At 39.0% G+C, this 24,328-nt stretch overlaps 1 protein-coding gene across 21 annotated transcripts in view; it reads left to right on the forward strand.

Moving 5' to 3' along the window:
• The window catches only part of NEB (nebulin), a 199,106-nt gene that overhangs the window by 170,146 nt on the left and 4,632 nt on the right, over positions 1-24,328 (forward strand). For 5 of the 21 annotated variants that reach the window (XM_045855577.1, XM_045854126.1, XM_045854028.1 and 2 more), the window contains 23 exons: positions 442-546; positions 1,065-1,169; positions 2,507-2,611; positions 3,762-3,872; positions 4,279-4,389; positions 4,951-5,064; positions 5,850-5,954; positions 8,763-8,867; positions 9,434-9,538; positions 10,190-10,282; positions 11,943-12,035; positions 13,915-14,007; positions 14,517-14,609; positions 15,594-15,686; positions 17,777-17,869; positions 18,820-18,912; positions 19,500-19,592; positions 21,191-21,283; positions 21,580-21,672; positions 21,986-22,078; positions 23,302-23,409; positions 23,515-23,698; positions 24,022-24,114. In XM_045855577.1, coding sequence (XP_045711533.1) covers positions 442-546; positions 1,065-1,169; positions 2,507-2,611; positions 3,762-3,872; positions 4,279-4,389; positions 4,951-5,064; positions 5,850-5,954; positions 8,763-8,867; positions 9,434-9,538; positions 10,190-10,282; positions 11,943-12,035; positions 13,915-14,007; positions 14,517-14,609; positions 15,594-15,686; positions 17,777-17,869; positions 18,820-18,912; positions 19,500-19,592; positions 21,191-21,283; positions 21,580-21,672; positions 21,986-22,078; positions 23,302-23,409; positions 23,515-23,698; positions 24,022-24,114 — 2,374 coding nt within the window. The remainder of the gene's footprint in view (positions 1-441; positions 547-1,064; positions 1,170-2,506; positions 2,612-3,761; positions 3,873-4,278; positions 4,390-4,950; positions 5,065-5,849; positions 5,955-8,762; positions 8,868-9,433; positions 9,539-10,189; positions 10,283-11,942; positions 12,036-13,914; positions 14,008-14,516; positions 14,610-15,593; positions 15,687-17,776; positions 17,870-18,819; positions 18,913-19,499; positions 19,593-21,190; positions 21,284-21,579; positions 21,673-21,985; positions 22,079-23,301; positions 23,410-23,514; positions 23,699-24,021; positions 24,115-24,328) is intronic. The other 16 variants (XM_045854306.1, XM_045854386.1, XM_045854461.1 and 13 more) reach the window with 16 other exon arrangements.

Genomic DNA, 24,328 nt, shown 5'->3' on the forward strand with positions numbered 1-24,328 from the left:
CAGCCCAAATAGAAAACTCTATACTAGGAAAATAACTCTCCATTCCCCCACAATCCAGACCCTGGTAATCTCTAATCTACTGTGTGTCGCTATAAATTTGCCTATTAGAGATTTCATACATGTGGAATCATATAATATTTGTCCTTTTTTTCTTCTGCCTGATTTCACCTCACTTAATATTTTCAAGGTTCATCCATGTTATAGTATGTATCAGAACTTCATTCCTTTTCATAGCTAAATAATATTCAATTGTGTATATAAACATGTTGTTTATTCATTCATCTGTTGATGAAGTGTGTTTCCAATTTTTGGCTACATGAATAAGGAATGTTTTTTCATTACCATTTCCAACATTTGTTTCAGGATGAGTCTTACCATGGTTTCTATTCATACTGTTTACCATGTCCTACTTACGTGATTTATTTTCCTCTTAACATACAGGTTAAATATAAGGCTGACTTGAAGAAACTTCACAAACCTGTGACTGACATGAAGGAATCTCTGATAATGAATCATGTCCTGAATACAAGCCAACTAGCCAGTTCTGTAAGTTCATTTACTCCAGAAACAGCTTGTCCCACCCACTTGCACCAGATTCCTTCTCTGAGCTCACATGTGTCTCCATCTCTGCTACTGAGACACTAGATTGCTCAGAAAGCTCTTCTCTTACTTGAGTGCATTCTTCCAACTTATGTTAACCTACACTTCTCCACTGACTATAACACCTTTTAGAATATTTTTTAATGTTATTTTTAGAATATTTAAATTTTTTCAATTAGCCAATCCTTTTCCTCCTTTAAATAACTTCTTTCACTTTTAACTTTTCACCCTTAAAACCTACTTTGAATGAGCCATATAACCTAAGTGTTTGCATCCCATATTAGTGGACAATGCTGAACATGGATCTTCATCCTTTAAAATGTTTTCTTAACCCCCAAATTCATGTTTGCTCATTTTAATTTGGTCTTGCTGCTGCTGCTGTGTAAATGTCTAATCTTAAGACAAAATATAAAAACACCAAGCAGCTTTGACGTCCCTGTGCCCTTTTTGCCATTCCCCCGCAGTACCAGTACAAGAAGAACTATGAGAAGAGTAAAGGCCACTACCACACGATACCCGATAACCTGGAGCAGCTTCACCTGAAGGAGGCCACAGAATTACAGAGTATAGTAAGTTCGTCAAGGCTGACCTTTTCCCTGTTGCTTATCCATCTACAGTGTCAAAAACTTTTGTGGACTCCCCCAGGATAGTAGTTATAGTTTCAGTAATATTGAGAAAATGCCCAAAGATATAAGGGGTGTTGAATTTAGTAACATTTCCAAACAAATTTTTATGTTATAAATGATAACAGCATCAACATATATCAGGGAAATAGTTCATATACATGCATCATGTGTGAGACAGGTTACTGAATGGGAAGAAGCATAACATTATGCAGCAAGGGGGCAAACACCTTACGACAACTCCGATGTGCCCTCATGAGCCTGCCTGCAGGTTGGGAAACAATGTAAGACAGGGAGGCTTAGGAAGACTTTAAGCAGAGAAGTAATATGATCAGATCTACCATAGAGGTAATCTCTGGGTATTTCAGAAACTGCAAATTTTGTAAAGTAATTAAGATTCTTAAAAAAAAAGATTCTTAAGATTCTAAAGTAAAGTAATTAAGAAAAGAACTAAGAAAAGGAGCTTGCTGTCACATGACCTCCCATATTTCAGGTTCAGCATTATTAAGGTCCCCTGTTGGGCATTACCCAAGAGGGCTAAATTACTAGAAATGTCCCCGTGTCATCTATAAAGTAGCACATGCCCCTAGACCTCTATATTAAAGTGTTGTTACAAGAAAAAGAGTTGATATTGAGCATTGCCACCAAGATGCTGCACGAACAAGGGCCTCTGCCCTTTAATCCCATGAGGATAAGGGAATTCTATCTGTGAAATAGTGTTTGGGGCAGGTTAGAGAATGTGACTTTTTTAGTAAGTCAGTCAATGTGTAAACTGGTTTTCATTTTTATATCAATTTTGGTTGCATTAAATATGTAACCAGTTATGGCCTAGACAGAGTTATTAACCTATAAAGTTTCATGCATTATCTATTAAATCAAGACCCCAGGTGTCTGCTAACAGTTCTTATGAAAGAAAAACTTGAGATTTAAAAAATTAGAAATATTGACTAATGCCATAGTTAAAATGTTCACATCTATACATATCAGATCTTGGCCAACTTTATCTATGGGTGACTTTCCCATTCCTTTCCTCACCTCAGTGTTTCTCTCTGCTGATCCTTCAGCAGTGATTCCTTGTCTCTGTAAACTGAGCACAAATCCTGATCATCCTTGTCAACAGGCGTTTTCCTCTAGGCAGCAACAAAAAGGTCTGGATCTGTTTTGAATGGCAGAGATGCCACCCAATTACACATAGGTATCAGTTGAAAAGTGCAATCATTAAATTTGTGTCTGTCTACAAATTGACACGGGGAGAGATATCTGATGAGGCTTTTCACCACCAGGTAAAATATAAGGAAAAATATGAAAAGGAACGGGGAAAGCCCATGTTGGACTTTGAAACACCAACGTACATCACTGCCAAAGAGTCCCAGCAGATGCAAAGCGGGGTAAGTCCAGCAAAGCCACACAACAAACACGCCGTCTACCTGATGAAAACAAACTCTGCCCATGAATGTTTCCAGCCTTCTGCTATGCAAAAAGGGTAGACAAGGGAATTTTTAACATGTGATCACTAAAATATTTCCCATCACAAAGATCCTACAACACAATTATCAAAAGTTTTCAAACAGTAAAATTTACCAAATGTTTTATTTATTTAAGCTATCATTTTTATAGAATTAGAACATAGCAAACTATTCCTAACACTGAAGAAATTATATTGAACACATACACACACACATATATATATGAATTAAATGTTTCCTCTGCATAGATTTACCATCAACTTTGGATGCCCTTCTCTTAATAGGCAGCCCTAAGCCAAACAAAAAGAAATTAGTGATCAATAAATTTATCAAGACATAGAGAGTCAAGGTGCCATAATTCCTATTTCAGAAACATAAGCAGAGAACCTAAAAATAACTTTGTCCACATAATATATTTAGTGATTAAAAATAATAGATCATGCCCTCACTGGTGTGGCTCAGTGCGTTGGGTGTCGTCCCGCAAAGCAGTCAGCCACTGGTTTGATTCCCAGTCAGAGCATATGACTGGTTCAGTCCCCGGTCAGGGCATGTATGAGAGGCAACCAATTGATGTTTCACTCTCACATTAATGTTTCTCTCCCTCTCTTTCTTCCTCCCTTCCTCTTTCTCTAAAAACCAATTAAATAAAGTCTTTTTAAAAAATAATAATAGGTCATCACTATGAAAAAGGCCAAGTTTTTATTTGGTGCCCTCAGGTTCTCCTTCCTCTGAGTCACTTACTTATAATTCAGAAGTAAAATCTTTTGTCACCTTAAGCAAAATGTCATCCGGAGAGATGACAGTAGAGAAAGAGTATCAATGGCACATAGGTGCTGCCTTCTGCTCTCTGGAGGGCTGGCCCCAGCCATGGCTTGAATGCAGGCCCATCAATGTTTCCCAGCCACTGGCTCTGTACAATCAGACATGTTTCAAATGTGTGACTATCAACAGAACTATGATTAAGTTAAAAGGCCAACATAGAAGGAAAATGTAATATTTTGTCCTCCTAAAATTGAGAAATAAACTATAATAAAGATTTTTTTAACATGTCTTTTCTTCCTATTCACATTAGAAAGAATATAGGAAAGATTATGAAGAGTCCATCAAAGGCCGAAACCTGACTGGCCTGGAGGTCACGCCAGCTTTACTACACGTCAAATATGCAACCAAAATAGCCAGCGAGGTACTGCCCACCTGTCTTTTCTTTCTTGATCTAAATAACTGCACTAGTGCCACTCATCAGGATGTTCTTTCTGCCATTTTCAGCACCGCCTAACTTTTTGGGTTTCAAGTTGAGTTCACATTTGGTACTACTATCTAATCTATTACCCATGTTAATTTTTCTAACTTTTTAATTGAATACCTAATAAAATGCTCTTATCTTACCATTTTATTAATTTCTAGTTCTTATTGGATACTTAATACTAACTGATGAAGCTGATCCCTTGCTTTTATTGATATCTTTATTTACTAAACTGCAACTGTTTAAAATGGGAAGTGTTTTTTTATCTTTTGGTTTTTGGCTCTTTGCTTGAGAGGAACAATCCAGGATTTCTGGTCATCATTGCTGCTTTTATTTTGTGATATAGAAAGAGTACAGGAAAGATCTAGAGGAAAGCATCCGTGGGAAGGGTCTCAATGAAATGGAAGATACTCCCGACATGCTAAGAGCAAAGAACGCCACTCAAATCCTCAACGAGGTGGGTTCTCAGCCAACTGCATGCACTTAATTCACAGAACATCTTCTTCTTAGCCAAGTGGCACACACACACACACACACACACACACACCCCAGAAAGATGAAAAGAAGAGGTTTTGAATTTCAGATTCTATATCCAACATGATTATTACTATTAAATAAAATATATCTTAATTTCTAATGAGTTGATATTATAACAGTCTGTGTCTATAGTGGTTATTGCTATCATAACCTGTTATTTACCTAATAGTATTTGATTTAACCTTGACCCATTTTGTGTGCTCATTTAAATAAAAACACCACATGAGAGTGGTGTGTGCCTAAGTTTAATCCTAGCTGGGTACCAAACTTGATTTCAAATTTGCTTTATACATTGATGTCCTAAATAAAGGATGCTAAGGCATTTGAAAGGACGCCGTAAAATGGGCTTTGGTGGTCACCACTGCATCCTACCACAGGGAAGGATTAGCGCAAGGTGCCATGCTATGTGTGGGTTTATAGTCACTCCATACATTTATTATGTAACCATGGAAGTAAGGTAATGTTTTTAATGCTACTGTAGAAAGAATATAAGAGAGACCTGGAGCTGGAAGTCAAAGGAAAAGGCCTGAACGCCATGGCCAATGAAACTCCTGATTTCAAGAGGGCCAAGAATGCTACTGATATTGCCAGTCAGGTCAGTGCCACTATTTTATGGCAACCTTTCAAAAAAGTAGCTGTGATTACAAGGACACAAATTGTCCTTCTGTTATCTTTCTTGTTCGTCAATGACAGACAAATGCGTGAAGTGTCATTCTTAAACATCCGCATGGTAAATACATTCTAATAAAAGGATCAGGGACTCTGCCGGGCCCGCTTCCTTCTGCCTTTCTGAGCCATAGTCACAGGAGACATGCAGAGCAAGGGGCGGAAGTTGGGGAACCAAATAGCTGCTCTGAAATGGGCGGACTCTGATGTCCTGGCCTTGTTTCTTAGTCAGTTTGCTCCTCCTTTGGCACAAAGAATTCCTTGCTAGAATATTTTGGAAGTTCTGTCCCTCCTTTCAAGGCCTAAATTTAAAACACAATTTTTAGGCATCTCTCATTGTCTAGTACTGATTGGTATGGGTATTTTGCTTACTTGTTGTGCTCCCAGCTCTTATGTACATAAAGAATCCATGCCTTACTATCTGCTGATTTTTTCTCTCATTGCCCATTACTCCTCCCCTCCCTTCACCCTTCTCTTCCCCCCTTTCCTGTTTCCATCCCCTTGTCAGTTTCTGTTGAATTTAGAACTCAGTCATTCTTTCAGAATTTCACTCTTTAGTATAAAGCTATAAACATAATAGGAAAAATGTCTGTTGAATGTCAAGTGAATGAATTTTTTTGAAAAAGAGTTATTGATCACCTCTTAATCAAACTAAACTAACAAGTGTTGTGCACATTGTAAACATTTAGCCAATTGTTGGATGGTCTTTTGCAGATTAAGTATAAGCAATCAGCTGAAATGGAAAAGGCCAATTTCACATCTGTGGTTGATACTCCAGAGATCATTCATGCCCAGCAAGTCAAGAACCTTTCAAGCCAGGTAAGGACATTCATTAGAATACCATCTCTCATTGACCCCAGTTATGAGGAACAAAGTTTTCCATTAATTCATAAGGAAGTTCTTTCAAATCACAGTTTTGCCCAATAAAAGAGGAGGAATCTATCTATGATGCAAGTTTGAGTCAAAGTTGAGATTTTTTCATCAGAATTAAAATAAATTGTATGAGAGAATTTTAAGGTACTGAAGAACTCTTACATGGAACCCATAATTAATGAATCACTATCTTAACATGCAAAGTCTCTTAAACATGGGTGTAAAATTTGTGTTCAAATCTGGAAGAAACAGAGTAGACAGTCCACGTTTGTATTATCAGTTTCTTTAACAATATTGAGATTATGTCACTGATGCTAACCACGTGATCTAACCCCGATTCCTCTCATGATGGGTAACTCTCCATCATCCTAGAGACAGAGAGAGGAAGAAATGCAGGATGTCCTTCCTACACCATGATGTACCTTCATTTGTTTTCATCTTCCATGATATCAGGAGTCTACAATTCATTCGAGTAGCCCTGAATTAGAATGTTTTCTGTCCTCTGATTAATGAGTTCTAAAGCAGTAGTTATATGGCCTGGTGATGCCTATAAACACCCAGGAGTATAGACTTTCCCAGTTCTACCATGGAATTTTGAATATAGTAAGTCTGATGTAGGCACTGGATATCTGTTTTATTTATTTGTTTTTAATCTTCAGAGTTGATCTCTTAAGGCAATCAGGTTTGCAGAATCATACATTTAAACACTTTACTAGCAACATATAATTTTATGTCATAAAGTTAGACATAAAAATATAGTTATCACCACACAGTGGCTTGATTAGGAAGCAGATATATTCAAAAGGAAGAACTGAACGTTTTATTTAGGAGGTGGGGAGTAGAGAAGAATTTCATCAGCAAAATTATATGGGCCCCAAACCACCATGTTGTGTTCACTGGGGGAACCACGGAAGCCAAAATTCTCGGGGCTGGGAGAGGCTCACCATCCAAATAACCTGTCTGCCTCTTGACTTGTTAATCTTTAAGGAAAACCCCAGCCTCTGAGTTCGGAACTTTTCCAGGGAGGAATAATTCACTTACTCTTCACTTACTCTGTGCTTTCCTAGGCCTTTCCTGGGCTAGTTCCCCAAAATATTAAGTGTGGCCAGTTCAGGTCAGAATCTTTCTCTGGGTGATGATGGAGCATCGCTGGGGCTGAGTTGTACACAAAGCTGTGTCCGGGTCCCACTGGGGAGTGTATATTTTATAACTTATAAACTCACACTGAGGGGTTCAAGGAAGCAGTGTGAGCTGACCCACAAATTCAGAATAATATTCGGAATACTCCTTCATGCCAGGAGGCCCGGGACTCCCTGCTCTCAGAATACCCCTAAACTCCCTGTGCAAACTGATCACCCCTCTTAGGGACTAACAAGCACTAACTCTGCAAACCAGTTAAAACAGCTTTTGCCAGAGAAAAGGTCCGGTTTCTGTCCTGTTCCTGGGACCAGGAGAACGCTTTGCCTTACATTTGCATAACTAAGAAGAATCATTCAAGTGACTTTTCCCTGAAGGAAAACATCTGTTTCCAGTGAACTGCCTTTTACTTCCAGAAATCTGCTTTTACTGGCTTCCTGCGAGATGAACAACATTCAAGCCAAATTTCTGACTGGTTCAAACTGCATCTTATTTGTTGTTCTTGAGGAAATTAAATTTTTTAACACTTATAAATGTAATTTGTTTACAGGGTGGAGCAAAAGTAAGTTTACAGTTGTTTGTATGGAAAATAATTCAATAATTAATAAGTAAGAACACAGGCATAAACTGTGTTTTGTATACTAACAACTGTTTACCTACTTTTCCCCCATCCTGTATAATACAATTTAGACAGAGAAAGATAAATAGAAAAAATGGGTTTATCCCCATTATAAAAGTAGCTAGTCTCTTTCCTCAACTCTCAGCCCTACACACCCATACTTCCCTGAAAAGTGGCAGAAGTAGAGCTAAAAGAGAAAGGTGGAAGGACTTAGTGACAAGCGATAAAAGAAAAACCAGACTCTGAGGCAGAGTAAGTGTCCCACTTTTTAAAAACTGAGGATCATTAGTTTGTTCCCCGGGGACGGGCTGCGTAGGTGTCTGGGAGGAGACCAGCCCCTGAGGGCTGGGCGGGAAAGCCCAAGAAAAGCGGTGGCTGGCTCAGAGCAGTCTTTGGCCAGTTGGTTGGTCAGCTGGTCGTGGTGGTGGCCCCAGGGCAGGTTAGTGGAGCCACCAGTCTGACCAGGCCAGTTTCTGCAATGTCAGAGGGGTGTTCTGGAGGCGCCTGCTGGTCCCGCCTGCCTGCTCAGTCCTGTAGCCAGCAGCCCTGATCACCTGCCCATGGCTCAGCAAAAATGTCCTTGTCACCATCTAAGTCTGGCTCTCAAGAGGCCTTGTTGATGGCCCTTAACGCTCTTGCTTTTCTCCACCTGCCTTTTGCATAGTCTGGGTCCATCCAGTTCATTGTAGGCATCTCCGTCTCCCTACCAGGAACTTTGCTGGCTGTCACCTTCCTCATGTGGACCAGCCAACAGCACCTTCCTCTGCCAGCTTTGCCGTGAGAGTGGGTCCTATTAAATACCTGGGCTCACTTCTCCAGGAAAGAAAAGGTGTGGTGCTTACTCACTGACAGAGCTCTGCTTTACAACTCCCTAGCATCCTTGCACAGTCAAGAAAATAGAAAAGACCTCCCTCTGCTGAGCAGAAAGGGCTATTTTAGGTCTCACTGGTTCATATACCTCTGGCGTTTACCATCCTGATTTTGGAATCTATTTCCAGAAAAAGTACAAGGAAGATGCAGAGAAGGGCATGTCATATTATGAAACGGTTTTGGACACCCCGGAGATGCAGAGAGTTCGAGAGAACCAAAAGAACTTCAGCATTGTAAGTTTTTGTTGAATCTACAACACAGCCCCCTGGTACCTGAGATGAAACAGAGCAAGGAGGCCTCCTCTGGGCACACTCACTTGGGCATCCCGCCTGCAGTGGGGCCCTAGGGCAGCCCCACACCCCCACCCTACGCCAGAGAAATGAGTGTGCCATTCTTCTCCAGGCTCCCCTCACATTTCAGTCCCTAACCAAAGCACAAAAGCCCCACCTGTCACTTTGTTGGTGACTTCCTGGCACTGAATGTGAACTATCACCATTTTTCTGTAGTGGCAGCATCTGTCCTTTTCAAAGTTAATTCTAGGTAAGGTATACATGTTTTTAAAAAAAACTAATTTGGCGTAGGTTTAAAAGACCTAAAAGCTTAGTTTTAAGGTTTTTAAAAATTAGTCTTTCTTCAAAATTCTTATTAAAGAATTTCCCTTTGGCTATCAGATCGCAACTATTGTGGTATAGACATATTTTTAAATACAGGATTTTAACTTCCTTTACACAATAGGGGACAATTAAAATATATAAAACAATGTTGAAATCTTAACAAGATATTTACTCTTTCTTCATAGCTGCAATACCAGGGTGACCTTAAAAACAGTAAAGGAAAAATAACAGTTGTTCAGGACACACCAGAAATACTGCGTGTTAAAGAAAATCAAAAGAATTTCAGCTCGGTATTTACTGTTTATATCCCACTTGATGCTAACCTAATAATTCCACTCTCTGCTTTAAAAACGTGCTAGCCTCATGTTTATGCAGGCAACACCTAACCTCCCCAGTTAATGCTTGTGGTTATTTGTTAAAATTCCATATACTCTGCTCTAAAATCATCTTTCTAGAGACCACTTCAATAACAACTTAAATCTGCTAACAAAATAACTTCTTTCTCTAAATTTTTTTTATCCCATGAGTAACACACGAGTAACATGTGTTGTCTTGCTCCAGAAAGGTGGGTTTCTTTTAGACCTTGTGATTTATTTTGTGATCTCCCCACCACCCCAGAAATAACTGACCAACTTCATATTTCTTTAATGGATGTTGTATTTCATATAAGTGAGTGTTTTTTTCAAAATCAGCCTTTTCTGGTTTTTCTCATCCTGTATTAACACGGTATAATAATCTTAAAAGAACCCTCAGCATCTGGAAAGTGGCCCATGGTGTGTGTTGGAGTCCCTTATGCTGCTGTGGGGACCTCAGACCCCCTGGCACTTGCCTGAGGACAGTCTCTAGTGTCCTTCACAGAAGCCATGTGTCCTAGACTTTCTCCAGGAATTGCTGGTGTTTCCTTCCTTCTGTGTAACACTGCCTTGATTCTGAATGTCCAGGTCTTATATAAAGAGGACCTCTCGCCAGGAACCGCAATTGGAAAGACACCTGAGATGATGAGAGTAAAGCAAACACAGGACCACATTAGCGCGGTAATGATGCCCACTGTGGACTCACTTCTGAAATTTTCTGCTCCCACTCTTTGATAATTGACACTGATGTCTGAGCTGCACTCAAATCTTTGTCACCAGAAGCAGCTAAGGTGCTAAAATTGGGGCCTGTGGTCGGGTTATCTCACAGTCAGTGTGGGGCTGGGCCGTCATCCTGAAGGAGGTTCGACAAGGAACAGGGAGAGGCCTGTGTCGCAGCAAACAGATGGTGAAGTGTAAAAACCCGTATTTATTCAGAACTGGACTCCATTTCAAATACAACAAGGAAAAGTGGGAATTTATAGGTGGGGGGTTGGGGTGGGTGGGGAGAGGAGCAGTGGGTGGAAAATTACTCAGAGAAAACATCTCAACCAGAAAGGCTTGTGGCTAAACCCACCTAACAAGATTCTTGCTGGAGGCAGGCCAGCTGATCAGACCTCGCCTTGGGGTTGGTGAGGGGTCAGGAATTTGCTTAGATATGGAGGGTGATCAGATATCAAGGGAGGGAGATTCTGGCTAAACTGACTTATCAAGATTTTTGCTAAAATTGAGCAATGCAAAGATGGATGCTGAAGTCCAAAAGTTGAGAATTCAGAGGAACCTGACTAAAGTTTGTTTAAGTAGAGAACCTTTGTCACTCCTAAGGAAATAGAATTTGTTTGAGTCACAGAATTAAACTTCCTGGATATACAAGGTCTGTCCAGAAGGTATCCAGCCATTTAATGTGAAAAATAGAGACCTTTATTGAAGAAGATACAAGATACAAGAAACATTGTACATGGGACAGTGATGCCTCAATACCCTTTAAAGTAGGCACCTTGGGACCTCACACAGTTCTCCCAATCACCATCAGCTGCCCCATCATATTTTCCTGAATCTCATCAATGGTCTGAAATCTCTTCCCTTTCAAAAGTGATTTTAGTTTGGGAAAAAGCCAAAAGTCACAGGATGCCAAATTTGGGCTGTATCAGGGCTAAGTCACCTGGATGATTTGATGTTTTGCAAAAAAGTTGTACATGAGATGTGATGCATGAGTGGGTGCATTGCCCTGATGAAGCTGCCAATCACCAGTTGCCCATAACTGTGGCCTTCTGAAACATCTGAATAGTTTCCGTGGAGGCATGTTCAAGCTTGACACAAAATGTGATGCAGATTCATTGCTCTACTCAGTCATTTTGAATGTGATGACCACACAATACATGTGCTTACTCAGTGACGTCTACCACCCCCACTGACTAGTACAGTGAAGTCATCATTGTTCACACAAGCATATTCCAGTCCACTCTCCTTGGCTGCCAGGTTACATCAATGTCATGCAAACCATTCTCATTATATTAACAATGGCTGGACTTTTTCCTGACAGACCTTGTATGTATGTGAATGTATCTGTACTCATCAAACGAACTGTTGGGTATAAAAACACTGAAGTATACAGAAAAGAGAAGGGGCTACAGTTGAAGTGTGGAGCCCCACCCTTACTGCGCCTCCAAAGAGACAAGAGAGCAACCATGAGTCTTGTCCTAGGCATTGTTCTCCTCTGCCCAATATCAGAATGTGGCCCCATTCAAATTAAGTGGAGAGGTGGTGCTATCTAATAGTGATTTTAAAAACATGGGACTACTAATCAAACACACCACACATGTTCCCCCTTTTATATCTGCAGGTGAAGTATAAGGAAGCAATTGGACAAGGAACCCCAATCCCTGACCTGCCAGAAGTAAAACGTGTCAAGGAGACGCAGAAGCACATTAGCTCGGTAATGGCCCACATGCTTGCCCCACATACGTGTGCGCAACCAGCCTGTCCCATTCGCTACCTAGCTCCACCTCGTCCCTTCGTCCTTCCACCAAGGGCTTCCCGTGCCTTGGGGATGGTGTGGCCTGAGAGGAGTATAGCAATTTGCAAAAGTACATAAGACACCTCTGTCTTCACCTGATCAAGGAGCCAAAGGAGCTTGGCTTCTTGATTAATCATCACACCTGCAATTTTGAAATGTGCCAACAGTAGTCATAAAGTTATTGGGATGATCTCAAGTTCGTTAGCCAAAAGATGTATATATAAACATGAAAGTAATATGAAATAATGTTTACATACTCATGTGTGTGTGTATGTGCATGTATATACATCTCAGGACATTCTCTGTCGTCCAGAAGACCCTAGGTAGTCTTGTGAAGTCTCTGCAGCCTTCTCCCCTCCCTTTCAAGATTCCTTGTCCTGTGTCCTCTGCTCTCTCCTTGTAAATGCAGCGTGTGTATAAGGCGCTAGCCTATCATCTACCTACAAGACTAAATTGCATGTTAGGACTGTTCTCTAACAGGAATTTCAGGTGTACGCACACACACATTCTTATCCAAAAGCAGATTCTAAGCAACTGCTGGCTACTAGCAAGAGACTGTGAAGTTTGAGTAATAGTTTATGGCAAATAAAAGGTGAAGACCTTATACTTAGAGATCCTTCTAGTCCCTGGAGGACTGAATTCTCATTTAATTTCCATTAGAAAACACTCGATACTTCTTTTGCATGTCAATCTTATTATTATTTAGGCCTCATTCCCTCTCACTTCCTGCTTCCACTCTGGTTCCTGGTGCCTGAAACTTCCCTTAGAGTTCTGCGTCCCACTAATCCAAGAAAACTAGCCCATAGCCTCTTTGTCACTTTTCACTGCGCACGCCTCTCTTTCTGACTTTCTTTTGTTCTTCTGTCCTCAGTCAGTTTTGCTGCCTTGCTGGGTAAAGAAACGTAACGTTGTACAAAACAGTCCACTTTTAATCCCTAAGAGTTTCCTTGTAATATCAACACTAGTTGATCGGTGATTTTTAGGACATCATCTGTGACCAAAACCCCTAAATTGTCATATAGCTCCCACCTCAGGTGCGAGTACACTATAGAATCCATCCATTTTAAAAGAGTTCATTCATTCCTTTGGGCTAAAAATTCTTAGCATTCAGTGTTAAGAGGAAGGAGGCTAGAGGTTCAAGAAGTTTCTCACTCTTCACGAAAATGTACAGTCCTCTGATACTACCCCTAACAAATAGGGACTTACCCCCCATTAGCAAAATACCAGTTTACATGATCCAGCAATCACCAGTAAAAATTTCAGGGAAAGATGCTCCTCCTGAAGAAGTAAACCACGTAAGCCTCCTCACATTGAGGGTACACCTACAGACTAGTGGCCACTTAGGAATTTTCAGTAGAAAATACAAAGCAAACAGAAAATTCTCAATAACCTTCAAGGAATAGAGTATCATGTAATTAGAAAATTTTAAACCAAGAAACCTATATATTAAGTTAAATAGATTTCTATTTATTAGAAATATTAAAGGCACTAAGACAAAATATTACAGAATGGATTTTTTTCATTGTTGAATTTATTACTATTTAGTACATTTCAGGAACTCACTAAGTGCTAACTATAGAAAATATACAATTTAGTGGACAGTTTTCAAGGTAGTAAAATTACTACTTTTGAGGACAGAATGTAAATATTTGTGGAATTCCTTTTCCTTATTCCTCGAGTGTCATATTTGAAAGTGAGATTATTTTTATGAGTTTCCACCAAATAGCGGACATGAGACTATAATACACAGGATTCTCAGTCATTTTACCTTCTTGAGTGTTCTAATTATCTCCTACAGGTTATGTACAAAGAAAACCTGGGAACAGGCATTCCAACCACTGTCACTCCCGAGATTGAGAGAGTCAAACGCAATCAAGAGAACTTTAGCTCGGTATTTATAAATATATCAAATAAGAAACTCCATTTCCCATTAAAAAATTACCAGAGTAACCCATCATCCTTTTTTGAAAAGTAACATCTTAACAACAATTCTGTGTGTATTTGTGTCTGTGTCTGTGTGTATCTGTGCGTGTATGTGTATTATTACCTGACCTAAAACCCTCTGGACTTACACAAAGTGACTCACTTTCCTGATGGTACTTTAACACTTCCAGTAACTGACAAGTGTGAGCACTTAGATGTGAAATACCATAAGTAACATTAACACCAGATTCCTTATCACTATACTCATATCCTGTAACCCAGTGCTTTTCATCGTACTTTTTTATTCTCAGAATTAGCATTGTAGAGTTTATTAAAGTTGGAAGTAAAAGCACTATTCTTACTAAATATTATTCACTAAAGAACTCCTCCCTCACACACCCCATCTTAAAATTTCTCCCTTCCTTAATCATTGTGCTCATTTTGAATGTCTTCTGGGTGCTTTCTTGTATCTCACAGGTTTTGTACAAAGAAAACTTGGGGACAGGAACCCCAACAGCTATCACTCCAGAGATGGAGAGAGTCAGACGCAATCAAGAGAACTTTAGCTCGGTATTTCTTAGGGGACAGAAATAAAATCCCTTAATTCTTATTTAAAATAATATTTTAACACATTATAAACATCTGCTTTTTCTTCCTATAAAATTACTAAATTCATATTCAAATAATGATACCAAATATTATCTCAGTTTCAATCTAAGTCTAATTTTGTATTTACTTTAGTTCTGGTGTGAAATTTTAACTGCTTTCCCTAAAACATAGTATTGATCAGTTTCTTTAAATGCCTGTAATACTCCGTGTTTCTTTCCTCACATCACCCTTGAATAACAATAGGTGTTCCTAACTGGTGGGGTAAATGTCAAAAGTAAAATCTAACATGCCTTTAAAAGGTCAATGTTAAGTAGAATTTCAGTGGTATTTATTCTGACTCTGATTTTTGTGTGTGTGTGTTTGCAGATTTTCTTAAAAGAATGTGATTCTTAAACATTCTTGTTCAAAAGACAACATAGCAATTTTTAGTAACTCAGAAACACAAATTTCCTTGAATTAACTATTTTTGTATACCACGTGAGATATAACTGAGCTTTCCTTTGGAATAGTTTCAGGATCATTGAAAACTACTATTTATTTAGCTTCTAATATTTGTTAATATTTATGTTATTCCCCCAAACCTCTGTCTCTTTCTAAATTAAAGTTACCAACAACTCATTATGGATATTAGTTTAAATGAACTTGAATGCTATTTGACAAGGCCTGATCCCTCTGTGACTGAGAGAGGGCCCATGTAAGTAGATGACTTCGGCCTGCATCCAGGCACCTATGTCTGCATTAGTGCTACTGAGAGACATTCATCCTACTGTGTGTGACTAAATGTCCAAAGGTGGCCTATAGTTGTTCTGTTTCTTCAAGTTACTTAGGCCTTTTTACATAATTATGAAAACAAATAAAAATACTTTTAGAGACTATTTTAAAGATTACGATGTCTACCTGAAAAATGGGCCCAGACTGATTTGATTATTGGTTTTGTGTACACAGATATTGTACAAAGAGAATTTGAGCAAGGGGACCCCCATACCTGTCACTCCTGAGATGGAGAGAGTCAAACGCAATCAAGAAAACTTTAGCTCGGTATTTGGCAGAAAGCTCCTTTAACTTCCTATTAAAAAAATAATAACTTTCTATAAATCCAAACTTATGAGTCCCTTTAAAAATATTAATTTAACAAATTCTATTTTAATCTCATCAACTGAATCCTTCTGTTTTCTGGATCTTTAACCCCTATTTGATTCTAACATTTTATACTTTCTATAATGGTCCCTTAAAACTTTTAATTGGTTCCTTCCCTTCTCTTTTCACCTTTTATGTTACTGCTGGGACTTTTGAGGTTAACTAATGTCCAGAACAACCCCAAACACTATAGCTCTTATTTATTTGGAGCTCTTTTTATTCAATGTTTCTGGGTTAGCATTGCAAAAAAAGACACAGAATTGAGGCGCCATGTAAAAATAGTGGCTCTTGTTTGGGAACAGAAATTACCTTAACACAAATCGTGTCTGGATAAACAGCAGTATGGAGAAAGAAAATGGATTGGTATCGGGACCCAAAGAAATCTTATCTTGATACTTGTCCTAAACAAGCCATTCCATGAATTATAAATTCAAACCTTCTGATTTGTTTTTAGCATACAAATCAGATCATAAGCTTATATTTAATGTTATTTTTCTCTTGTATTATTATTGCTGAAAACCTCTATAATCCTCAAAGAGTATGTGCAACATCTACAGAAGGATTTTAGATTCAGATATAAAAATCTGAATCAAACCTAATCAAATGTAATTAGGAAAACAGCTGGATTTTTAATGTGTATGTGTTTTTTTAAAGATTGTATTTATTTTTAGAGAGAGGGGAAGGGAGGGAGAAAGAGAGGGAGAAGAACATCAAAGGTGGTTGCCTCTCACATGACCTTCACTGGGGACCTGCCCAGCAACCCAGGCATGTGACCTGACAGGGAACTGAACCAGCAACCCTTCGGTTTGCAGCCCACACTCAATCCACTGAGCTACACCAGCCAGGGCCTTAGCTGGATTTTTTTTTAAGGTGGATAGGAAGAAGTTTGATCCAAAACATTTTTTACTTGTCAGTTTAAATATTTTCTTAAAGCTTGATTCTTTCACATAACTAGATTAATAACTTTCTAAGGTACAACCGTCTTTTTTAAATACATTTTTTTATTTTTCAGCGACAGTTGACATATCATATTACATGTTTCAGGTGTACAGCATAGTGATTAGACATGTATATAGCTTATAAAGTGATCACCCCAGTAAGTCCCACTGTATTTAAATTTTGTTTTCCTTTGTTTTTAATTACTATTTACTAACAATCTTTCAATTTTGTTTAAATTTTCAATGTCAATTAATATTACTATTGGAATTTTATAGTCACTGTTTTCCTTGTGAGTTTCTTGTTATTATTCTTTTCTTTGCAAAAGTTTGCATTAGTTTTTCAAAATTATTTTCATAATTTTCTTTTTCTACATTAGAGTAAGTATATTATTATTTATAACTATTTAAGATCTTGATTACCCTGATGATCCTGGAGAATTTGTTTTTTAAAGTAAGATTCTATGTTAATTTTTAGACAAGTTGCATTTAGGTAAATTGTCCGGTGGTGTGTGAAGCCTTTATGGTACTGTGAGAAAGAAACAATGCTGTGTGTTCACACCATGGCTTGCGGACTTGGCCACCTCCATGATTTGAATTCACTCAGCAAAGACCAATTTTGCCACATTGCATAGTTTTGGCCTGGGGTTTTAAATATCTGTTATTATGTAAAACAGATGTTCTATGTAGGGAAAATAAATATGTGCCAATCTAATTTTAAAATAATCTTTCTTAAAAAATCTTTCTATTGTTAAAATTAAGCATTTTAGTGCTCTTATGAAATTAGCATTTGTATTTTTTAATTTCCTGATACAGGAAACAAGCACTTAATATATGAGTTAGACTAGAAGTCGCAAGTCAGATACCCTGGCACTTTAGCTGAGGATTTGTGGCGCATGTTCTGATCCAATCTGTGCTTGAAGAGACAAGTTGACTTGGTGGAGTTGTCTTTCCTGGTTGATGTCGTAGTCGCATACTAGGTTCCCTACAAGACAGAGAGGAAAGGGCTGTGTTGACTGCTCTTGTTTTTCCCGGATGCTTTCTTGTGTCGTACAGGTGTTATATAAAGACAACCTCGGGAAGGGGATTCCGATTCCCATCACTCCAGAGATGGAGAGAGTCAAACACAATCAAGAAAACTTTAGTTCGGTATTTAAAAAAAAAATCCCTTAACTATTTTTAAAATGTTTTAAAATCTAATTAACTTATCCCAATAAAAATTTTGACACGCCTTGTTTGCAACTTAATATTACCATTTCCTATGAATTAGATTCCCCATTTTGTTTAAACATTAATATGATCACTTGACTTAAAAAATGTGTTGAATATTATAGTCCAGGCTTTCAAAGCATAACATTCCCAATGTCTAAGCACCCACATTTATCCTGCTTTGGCAAATTTGATCTGAATGTAATCTTACAAAAATGTATTCTGTGACAATCAGACTGCTGGCCTCATTTCCTATTCTAACCTTCTTGTCCGTATTGGTACTTGTACAAATATTTTCAAGTTTATTTTTTCTTTTCTTTATTATTAATATTTTTTTGCATCTTGTCATTACTCTCTTTTGCCTTAAAAATGATTAATTCTTCCCAACATGTTCACCCAAACTAAAAATTAAATACTTGAACTTCTTTTGGAAGTCAACAAAAGAAGATGTGTGTGTATATATCTTCATATATGCAATGTTTATAAAACCCAAATATCTTTATGTGGTTTATTAATAACATTTCCAAACCAAAAATAACTTTCTTGGTTTTCTTTTTCTCTCTTGCCCTCTTAATTTCTTCCCCTCCTCTTAACAAGCTGAGAAAGGCTACTTGTTCCCTTTTGTGGTGCTGTCCATTGCTCAGCGCTGCAGAGATTAGTTCAACCACCACTGATTATAAAACTTTCTTATCTCTTAGTTTTCACTGCTGTTTCCTGCATGCCCTTGCTTTTAAGGATGTCTCTAGGCTCATCGAAGTTGGATCTAGAAGCTTGTGGAACTTCCCTTCCTTCAACTCACCCTCTTCCTCTTTGCTCCTCTGCTTCCCCTGCCCACAGCGGGGAAAGGGGCTCACTGCTGTCTCTGTTCTGGATGCTTTCTTACCTCACAGGTGCTATACAAAGAAAACGTGGGGACAGGAATTCCAGTCTCCATCACTCCTGAGATGCAGAGAGTCAAACACAATCAAGAAAACCTTAGCTCGGTATTTTGGAAAGAAAGGGAAAAGAGATGCCATTTAACTTCATAATTAAATCAATACTAAACGTGTATTCTTTTTTTTTTAAAACCCACTTCCCTCCCTTTGCTTCTAATATACCTCACTTAGTAAAAGGACAGATGGACTTTTGCATTTCTATGATACTACCATTGATTCTATTTTTAAAAATTTCAGTTAATTCTGATTTCTATTCCATCTGGTATTTTTAAATAATTTTTTAAATGACCTTATGTTTTAATTTGCTTGGATAACAATAAAACTGAGTTCTAACCATTTTAAATCCCTACCTAATTGTTTATTAGGTACCGTGCTCTTAGAGATGAAAAAATAACATGGATAACTCCGATAGCTTTACCCACCCCCCTTCCCACTGCAGCTGAGGTCTTCGCACCCCATAGGGTGTTTCCCTGTTGCAGGAATGACTTCCGTTAAAGTAGTTTGTGGTATATGACTCCTAGCTTCTTAGACTACTGTATAATTTGGTAACAAAGAAGTTGAACTCACCCTTAAAAATCTCACAACAAATAAAATGGTATTTATGGTTGTTTTCTGGATGCTTTCTCATCACACAGGTGTTATACAAAGAAAACATGGGCAAGGGAACCCCTTTAGCTGTCACTCCAGAGATGGAGAGAGTCAAACACAATCAAGAAAATATTAGCACGGTACTTTGGCAAGAAAAGAAAAAAAGACTACTCTTTAATGATTTAAAATAATACATATTAATCCTACCTTTTAAAAACAACTTAAATTTTGTGAATTTCTTTATTACATTTATCCTTTTTTCCTACAGGGTTTTACTCTTATCCTTAACCTCATAATAACAAGATTGCCTTAATCCATAATTTAAAATTCTAATATCAGGAAGTAACAGATTTTCCAGTAAAGTACTGTTTTGCTCATCTGTCCCCAAACTTACTCTCTAGTCACTACCCCCAAGGTCTCTTTGTTTTCCGTACTTGTGAAATTTGGGAGGTGGCATGGTAGGTGTGAAAGGGGCTCTTTCCAGTACATTAGAGCTGTGTTTTTTTGTGCCTATGACTTTAGGTTCTAATCTACCCTGTCAAATTTGGACAAAGAGACCTTGGGAAAAATAATTCCAATTCTGTCCTTCAGAAATGACATAAATTAAGATTCAGTAATGGTTTTGGCAAATGGTTATCAATTAACTTAAAAGTGTCACTTGAATTGTTTTACCAATTTTTGTTCTTTTCTTTTTCATGGTTTTTAACTGCTAACTTTGTAAACCATTTTCTGTAAGCCTGTGCTCTGTGACTTTATGTATGTGGACAAATTACCGGGGTGGGGGTTGGGGTTTGTGTTGGGGTGACTTCAGCTTAGCAGTGAAGAACCTCGTGGTCCCCACATCAGCACTGTCTATGGCTGGTCACAGTGCTTCGAAAACCTGAGCATGCACCCAAATCACCCGGGGTTTGTGAAACCAGATTGCTGGGTCCTGCCCCCACAGTTTCTCATTCTGTAAGTCTGGTGTGGGCCAGGAAATGTGCATTTCTAGCAAGTTCTCAGTTGATGCTGACCTTACTGCCCAGGGACCCCCTTTGAGAACCACTACTTCTTTTATGGTGGCATTTCCCAAAGCTTCTCTGTCCCCAAGAATGATACTGCGGGAAGACATGGAAGTTGAGGGCTTGTCATGACGTGTTAATGATTTTTTATTGATTTACCATGATAGTGATATAATTGCTGAAAACATTTTCCCTTACTGACAAGTTTGATGTTGCAGTAAACTAAAGCAAGAGGCACAACACAGATGATAGCAAGGAAAAAAGAGAGGAGAAATCCTTTGCTTGTTTGAGGGCCCACGGTTTTACTGAGGTATCTGTATGAGTTTAAGTGCTGCAACAAGGTCGAGTTTCCCACTGTGAAATCGGGAGCAGCCTCAACCGTCTCAGCGGTGTTCGAGACCAGGCCCCTAAGTCCTGTTCAGATGATTTGTCAAGGGCTTGAGATTCATAGGCGAAGGTGGAGTGAAGGAGGCCCCTCATCCCCCAGGGCACGCTGAGGTTCTGTCTTGCAGGCTGCAAGGGTGTCAGTGCAGGGTCCCACCCTGGGAATGTGTGTCTTGCTGAAACTACCACATCAACTTCCTTTGGAAGCTTATTTCTTTCTGTCTAACCTCACTGCCCAAATGTTTTGGCACCCTGTGCCTCCTAACAAGTTATCTGTTATGTTTAATCTTTTGGTGACTATAATTCTTCTTTTTTTTTCTTTTTGGCTTTTTGGATCCATTGGACTCATGTAGGTTTTGTACAAAGAAAATATGGGGAAAGCCACCCCAACCCCTGTCACTCCAGAGATGCAAAGAGTCAAACGCAATCAAGAGAACATTAGCTCGGTATTGTCTTAAGAAACGGAAGTGCTTTTAATTTTGCAAAGTAACCCCTGCAGTTTGGCCTGCTCCTAACTCCATCCCAGGTTGAACATAAGCAAAATGCCAGTTTTTTAGAAACTCCTCTAAATGACATACTACACCTAGCGTTGCCATTAACCATTTTTAAGCTTTCTTCTTGAGAGCTATTCTCACTAATAATAATAGATTAAACATGGAATTTTCTTCCCCAAATTGCATTATATTTAACAGCCTGAAAATTGCCTCCTAGTGACTTTTGGCTCCAACTTTGTATCTCACAGGTGTCATACAAAGAGAACCTGGGGAAACCGACCCCCACACCCATTACTCCTGAGATGGAAAGAGTCAAACGCAATCAAGAAAACTTTAGCTCGGTATTTCAGAAAAGAAAAGAAATTGTTATACTTTTAACAAGCCTGGCAAACATGGTTATACTACTAATACATCTCACAGTGTTCCCCAGCAGTTTTATCTATTAAAATTCTTCTTTACCCACTGAAAACCACCAACCAACCCCTCCAGCCCAACTTCACCTTTCGCTTTATAAAATAACATTTTAATGGCTTCATCTTCCTGAGGTGTTTCTTATACAGTGTGATATAATTGAGCCATAACACCAGCTAGATGACGGTTTTCAGAAACGGTTTTCTGCTCTCTGATGTCTGGATGCTCTCTTGGCTCCTCTAGGTTTTGTACAAAGAAAATATGAGAAAAGCAACTCCGACACCTGTTACTCCAGAGATGGAGAGAGCTAAGCGCAACCAAGAAAACATTAGCTCGGTATTTTCTAGGATTACAAAAAAACAAACAAACAAAAAAAAACAAAAACAAAATGGAATGCAAGGCAACTTGGACAATAACACTTTAACATCATAAAAATGTGCTTTTCTCATTCAACTGAAAAACACACTAAAATGAAAAAAAGAAATGCAGTATCTTGGAAAATAACATTTTAACACCGTAAAAATGTACACTTCTTTATTCCAATGAAAATTTACAAAAAAATTAACACAACTGTTTTTAAATTCCAAATGATCATACTAAGACATAACAAGTTAATTCCCAATGTTTTTTTCACCTTACTTTACTTTGAGGTAGTTTTATGTAACCAACTGTAACAAATTGACTTCCTAACATCCTTTAGCCTTTAGCATTCCTTTATTTTTATGGTACATTATGAAACAGGTAATACTCTACTCTATAATGGATGCCTTCCCTGGTTTTCATGTTTTGGGTTTTTCGTGTCTGGGGGACTTAGATTTCTTTTTTTTAATTGTTGTTCAATTACAGCTGTCCCATTTCCCCCCCATTACTGTCCCCTGCCCTAACCACCCTCGTCTCCCACATTCAGTCCTCCCTGCCTCCATTGCCTTTGTCCATGGGTCCTTTATACTTGTTCCTTGATTTGCCCCTTCCCCATCTTTACCCGTTACTCCCCTCCCCTCTCTGCTCTGGTCACTGTCAGTTTGTTCTTTATTTCGTGTCTCTGGTTCTATTGTGCTCACTCGTTTGTCTTGTTGATTAGGTTCTACTTACAGGTGAGATCATAGGTATTTCTGCATTTGCATATTGGTTTATAAAATCAGGACATAAACCTAAAAAAAATGATCACTTGTCTGAAAGGATAGTTCTTTCAAGTGTCAGTATCACATTTAGCACCAAGTACCATCCGACCTGCTCATGCTAGTGCTATAGTTCCCAGCAAATTCAAGAGACCAGTTTCTCCCTTTTCCTTTCAAAATCACACTGTGCCTCTTCTCCTTTGAAAACAAATGTGCCATTTTCAAAGGCAAAGCAGATCCTTTCTCCCTGGACTCGAGCCCTGCTCACCGTCCTCATGGTAACCTGTGCCACCGTTAGTCACGGATCTTGCTGGGTCCTTGCAGTTGACTCAGCTTCCCGCCCCAGCTCCTTCCATCTCCATGTGTCCGAAAGGCTTTTTGAGGCTTCAGGATGAGGACGGCATGGTGACCTATACTTATTCGTGGTTTCTCTTCCATCAGGTTCTTTATTCCGACAGCTTCCGGAAACAAATACAAGGCAGAGCCGCCCATGTGCTGGACACCCCGGAAATGAGACGGGTGAGGGAGACCCAGCGCCACATCTCCACAGTGAGTCGGGAACTCCCTCGGATCGGATGGCCAGCCTGTGGGAGCATGGGAGGAAGGAGATGATCACACCATCCATTTTCACACAGCGAATTCATGAAATTTCAGGTGAAATATCATGAAGACTTTGAGAAGCACAAGGGTTGCTTCACACCAGTGGTGACAGACCCCATCACTGAACGAGTGAAGAAGAACACACAGGACTTCAGTGACATTAACTACCGAGGGATTCAGAGAAAAGTGGTAGAAATGGAACAAAAGCGAAACGACCAGGATCAGGAAACTATTACAGGTGACTGAGCGCTAAGGGGAGACATTACCTTTAAGTTAAGGGGATAGAAGAACAGAGGTGATATTATCCATATCAAGGGAAAGGATAAAGATCCCAATCTGTACTTTCATTAGGTGTGAAAGAGAATCTCTATTCGTTTACAGCTTGCAAACCTGACCTCTCCTCTACCTTGTCCTTTGATCTCCTCTGAGGAGAAGACGTGACTAGAACCTAAGCTCAATTAGTGTGCTACTCAGTCCTCCTATGATTAAGTTTGTACTTTCCTTTCCAGGTTATTGAGAGAGTCCAAGAGCCCCTGCTCTGATCCTTAATCTCATTTTCAGGTTTACGTGTCTGGCGTACTAATCCTGGCTCAGTTTTTGACTATGACCCAGCAGAAGACAACATTCAGTCCCGAAGCTTACACATGATTAATGGTATGTGATGCCACGAAAGGACAACAACAATATGTCCCCATCTAGTGGGCTAGTGTCATGACCTTCTAAAGTTCCTCTTCTCTAGGGTTTTCAGTTTCCTGAGTTGCCTCTTTGGCATAAAAACACCTTTACTAGTGGGCCAAACTTATTTTCTAGATAAGTTTCATTGCTTCAGTGTAAGTCTTCCTCAGGCCCCAGTATTATTTTTTGCCCA

This window comes from Phyllostomus hastatus, unplaced genomic scaffold (assembly GCF_019186645.2).
Source record: "Phyllostomus hastatus isolate PE091 unplaced genomic scaffold, TTU_PhHast_1.1 phas_contig_1, whole genome shotgun sequence".
Classification (NCBI taxonomy): domain Eukaryota; kingdom Metazoa; phylum Chordata; class Mammalia; order Chiroptera; family Phyllostomidae; genus Phyllostomus; species Phyllostomus hastatus.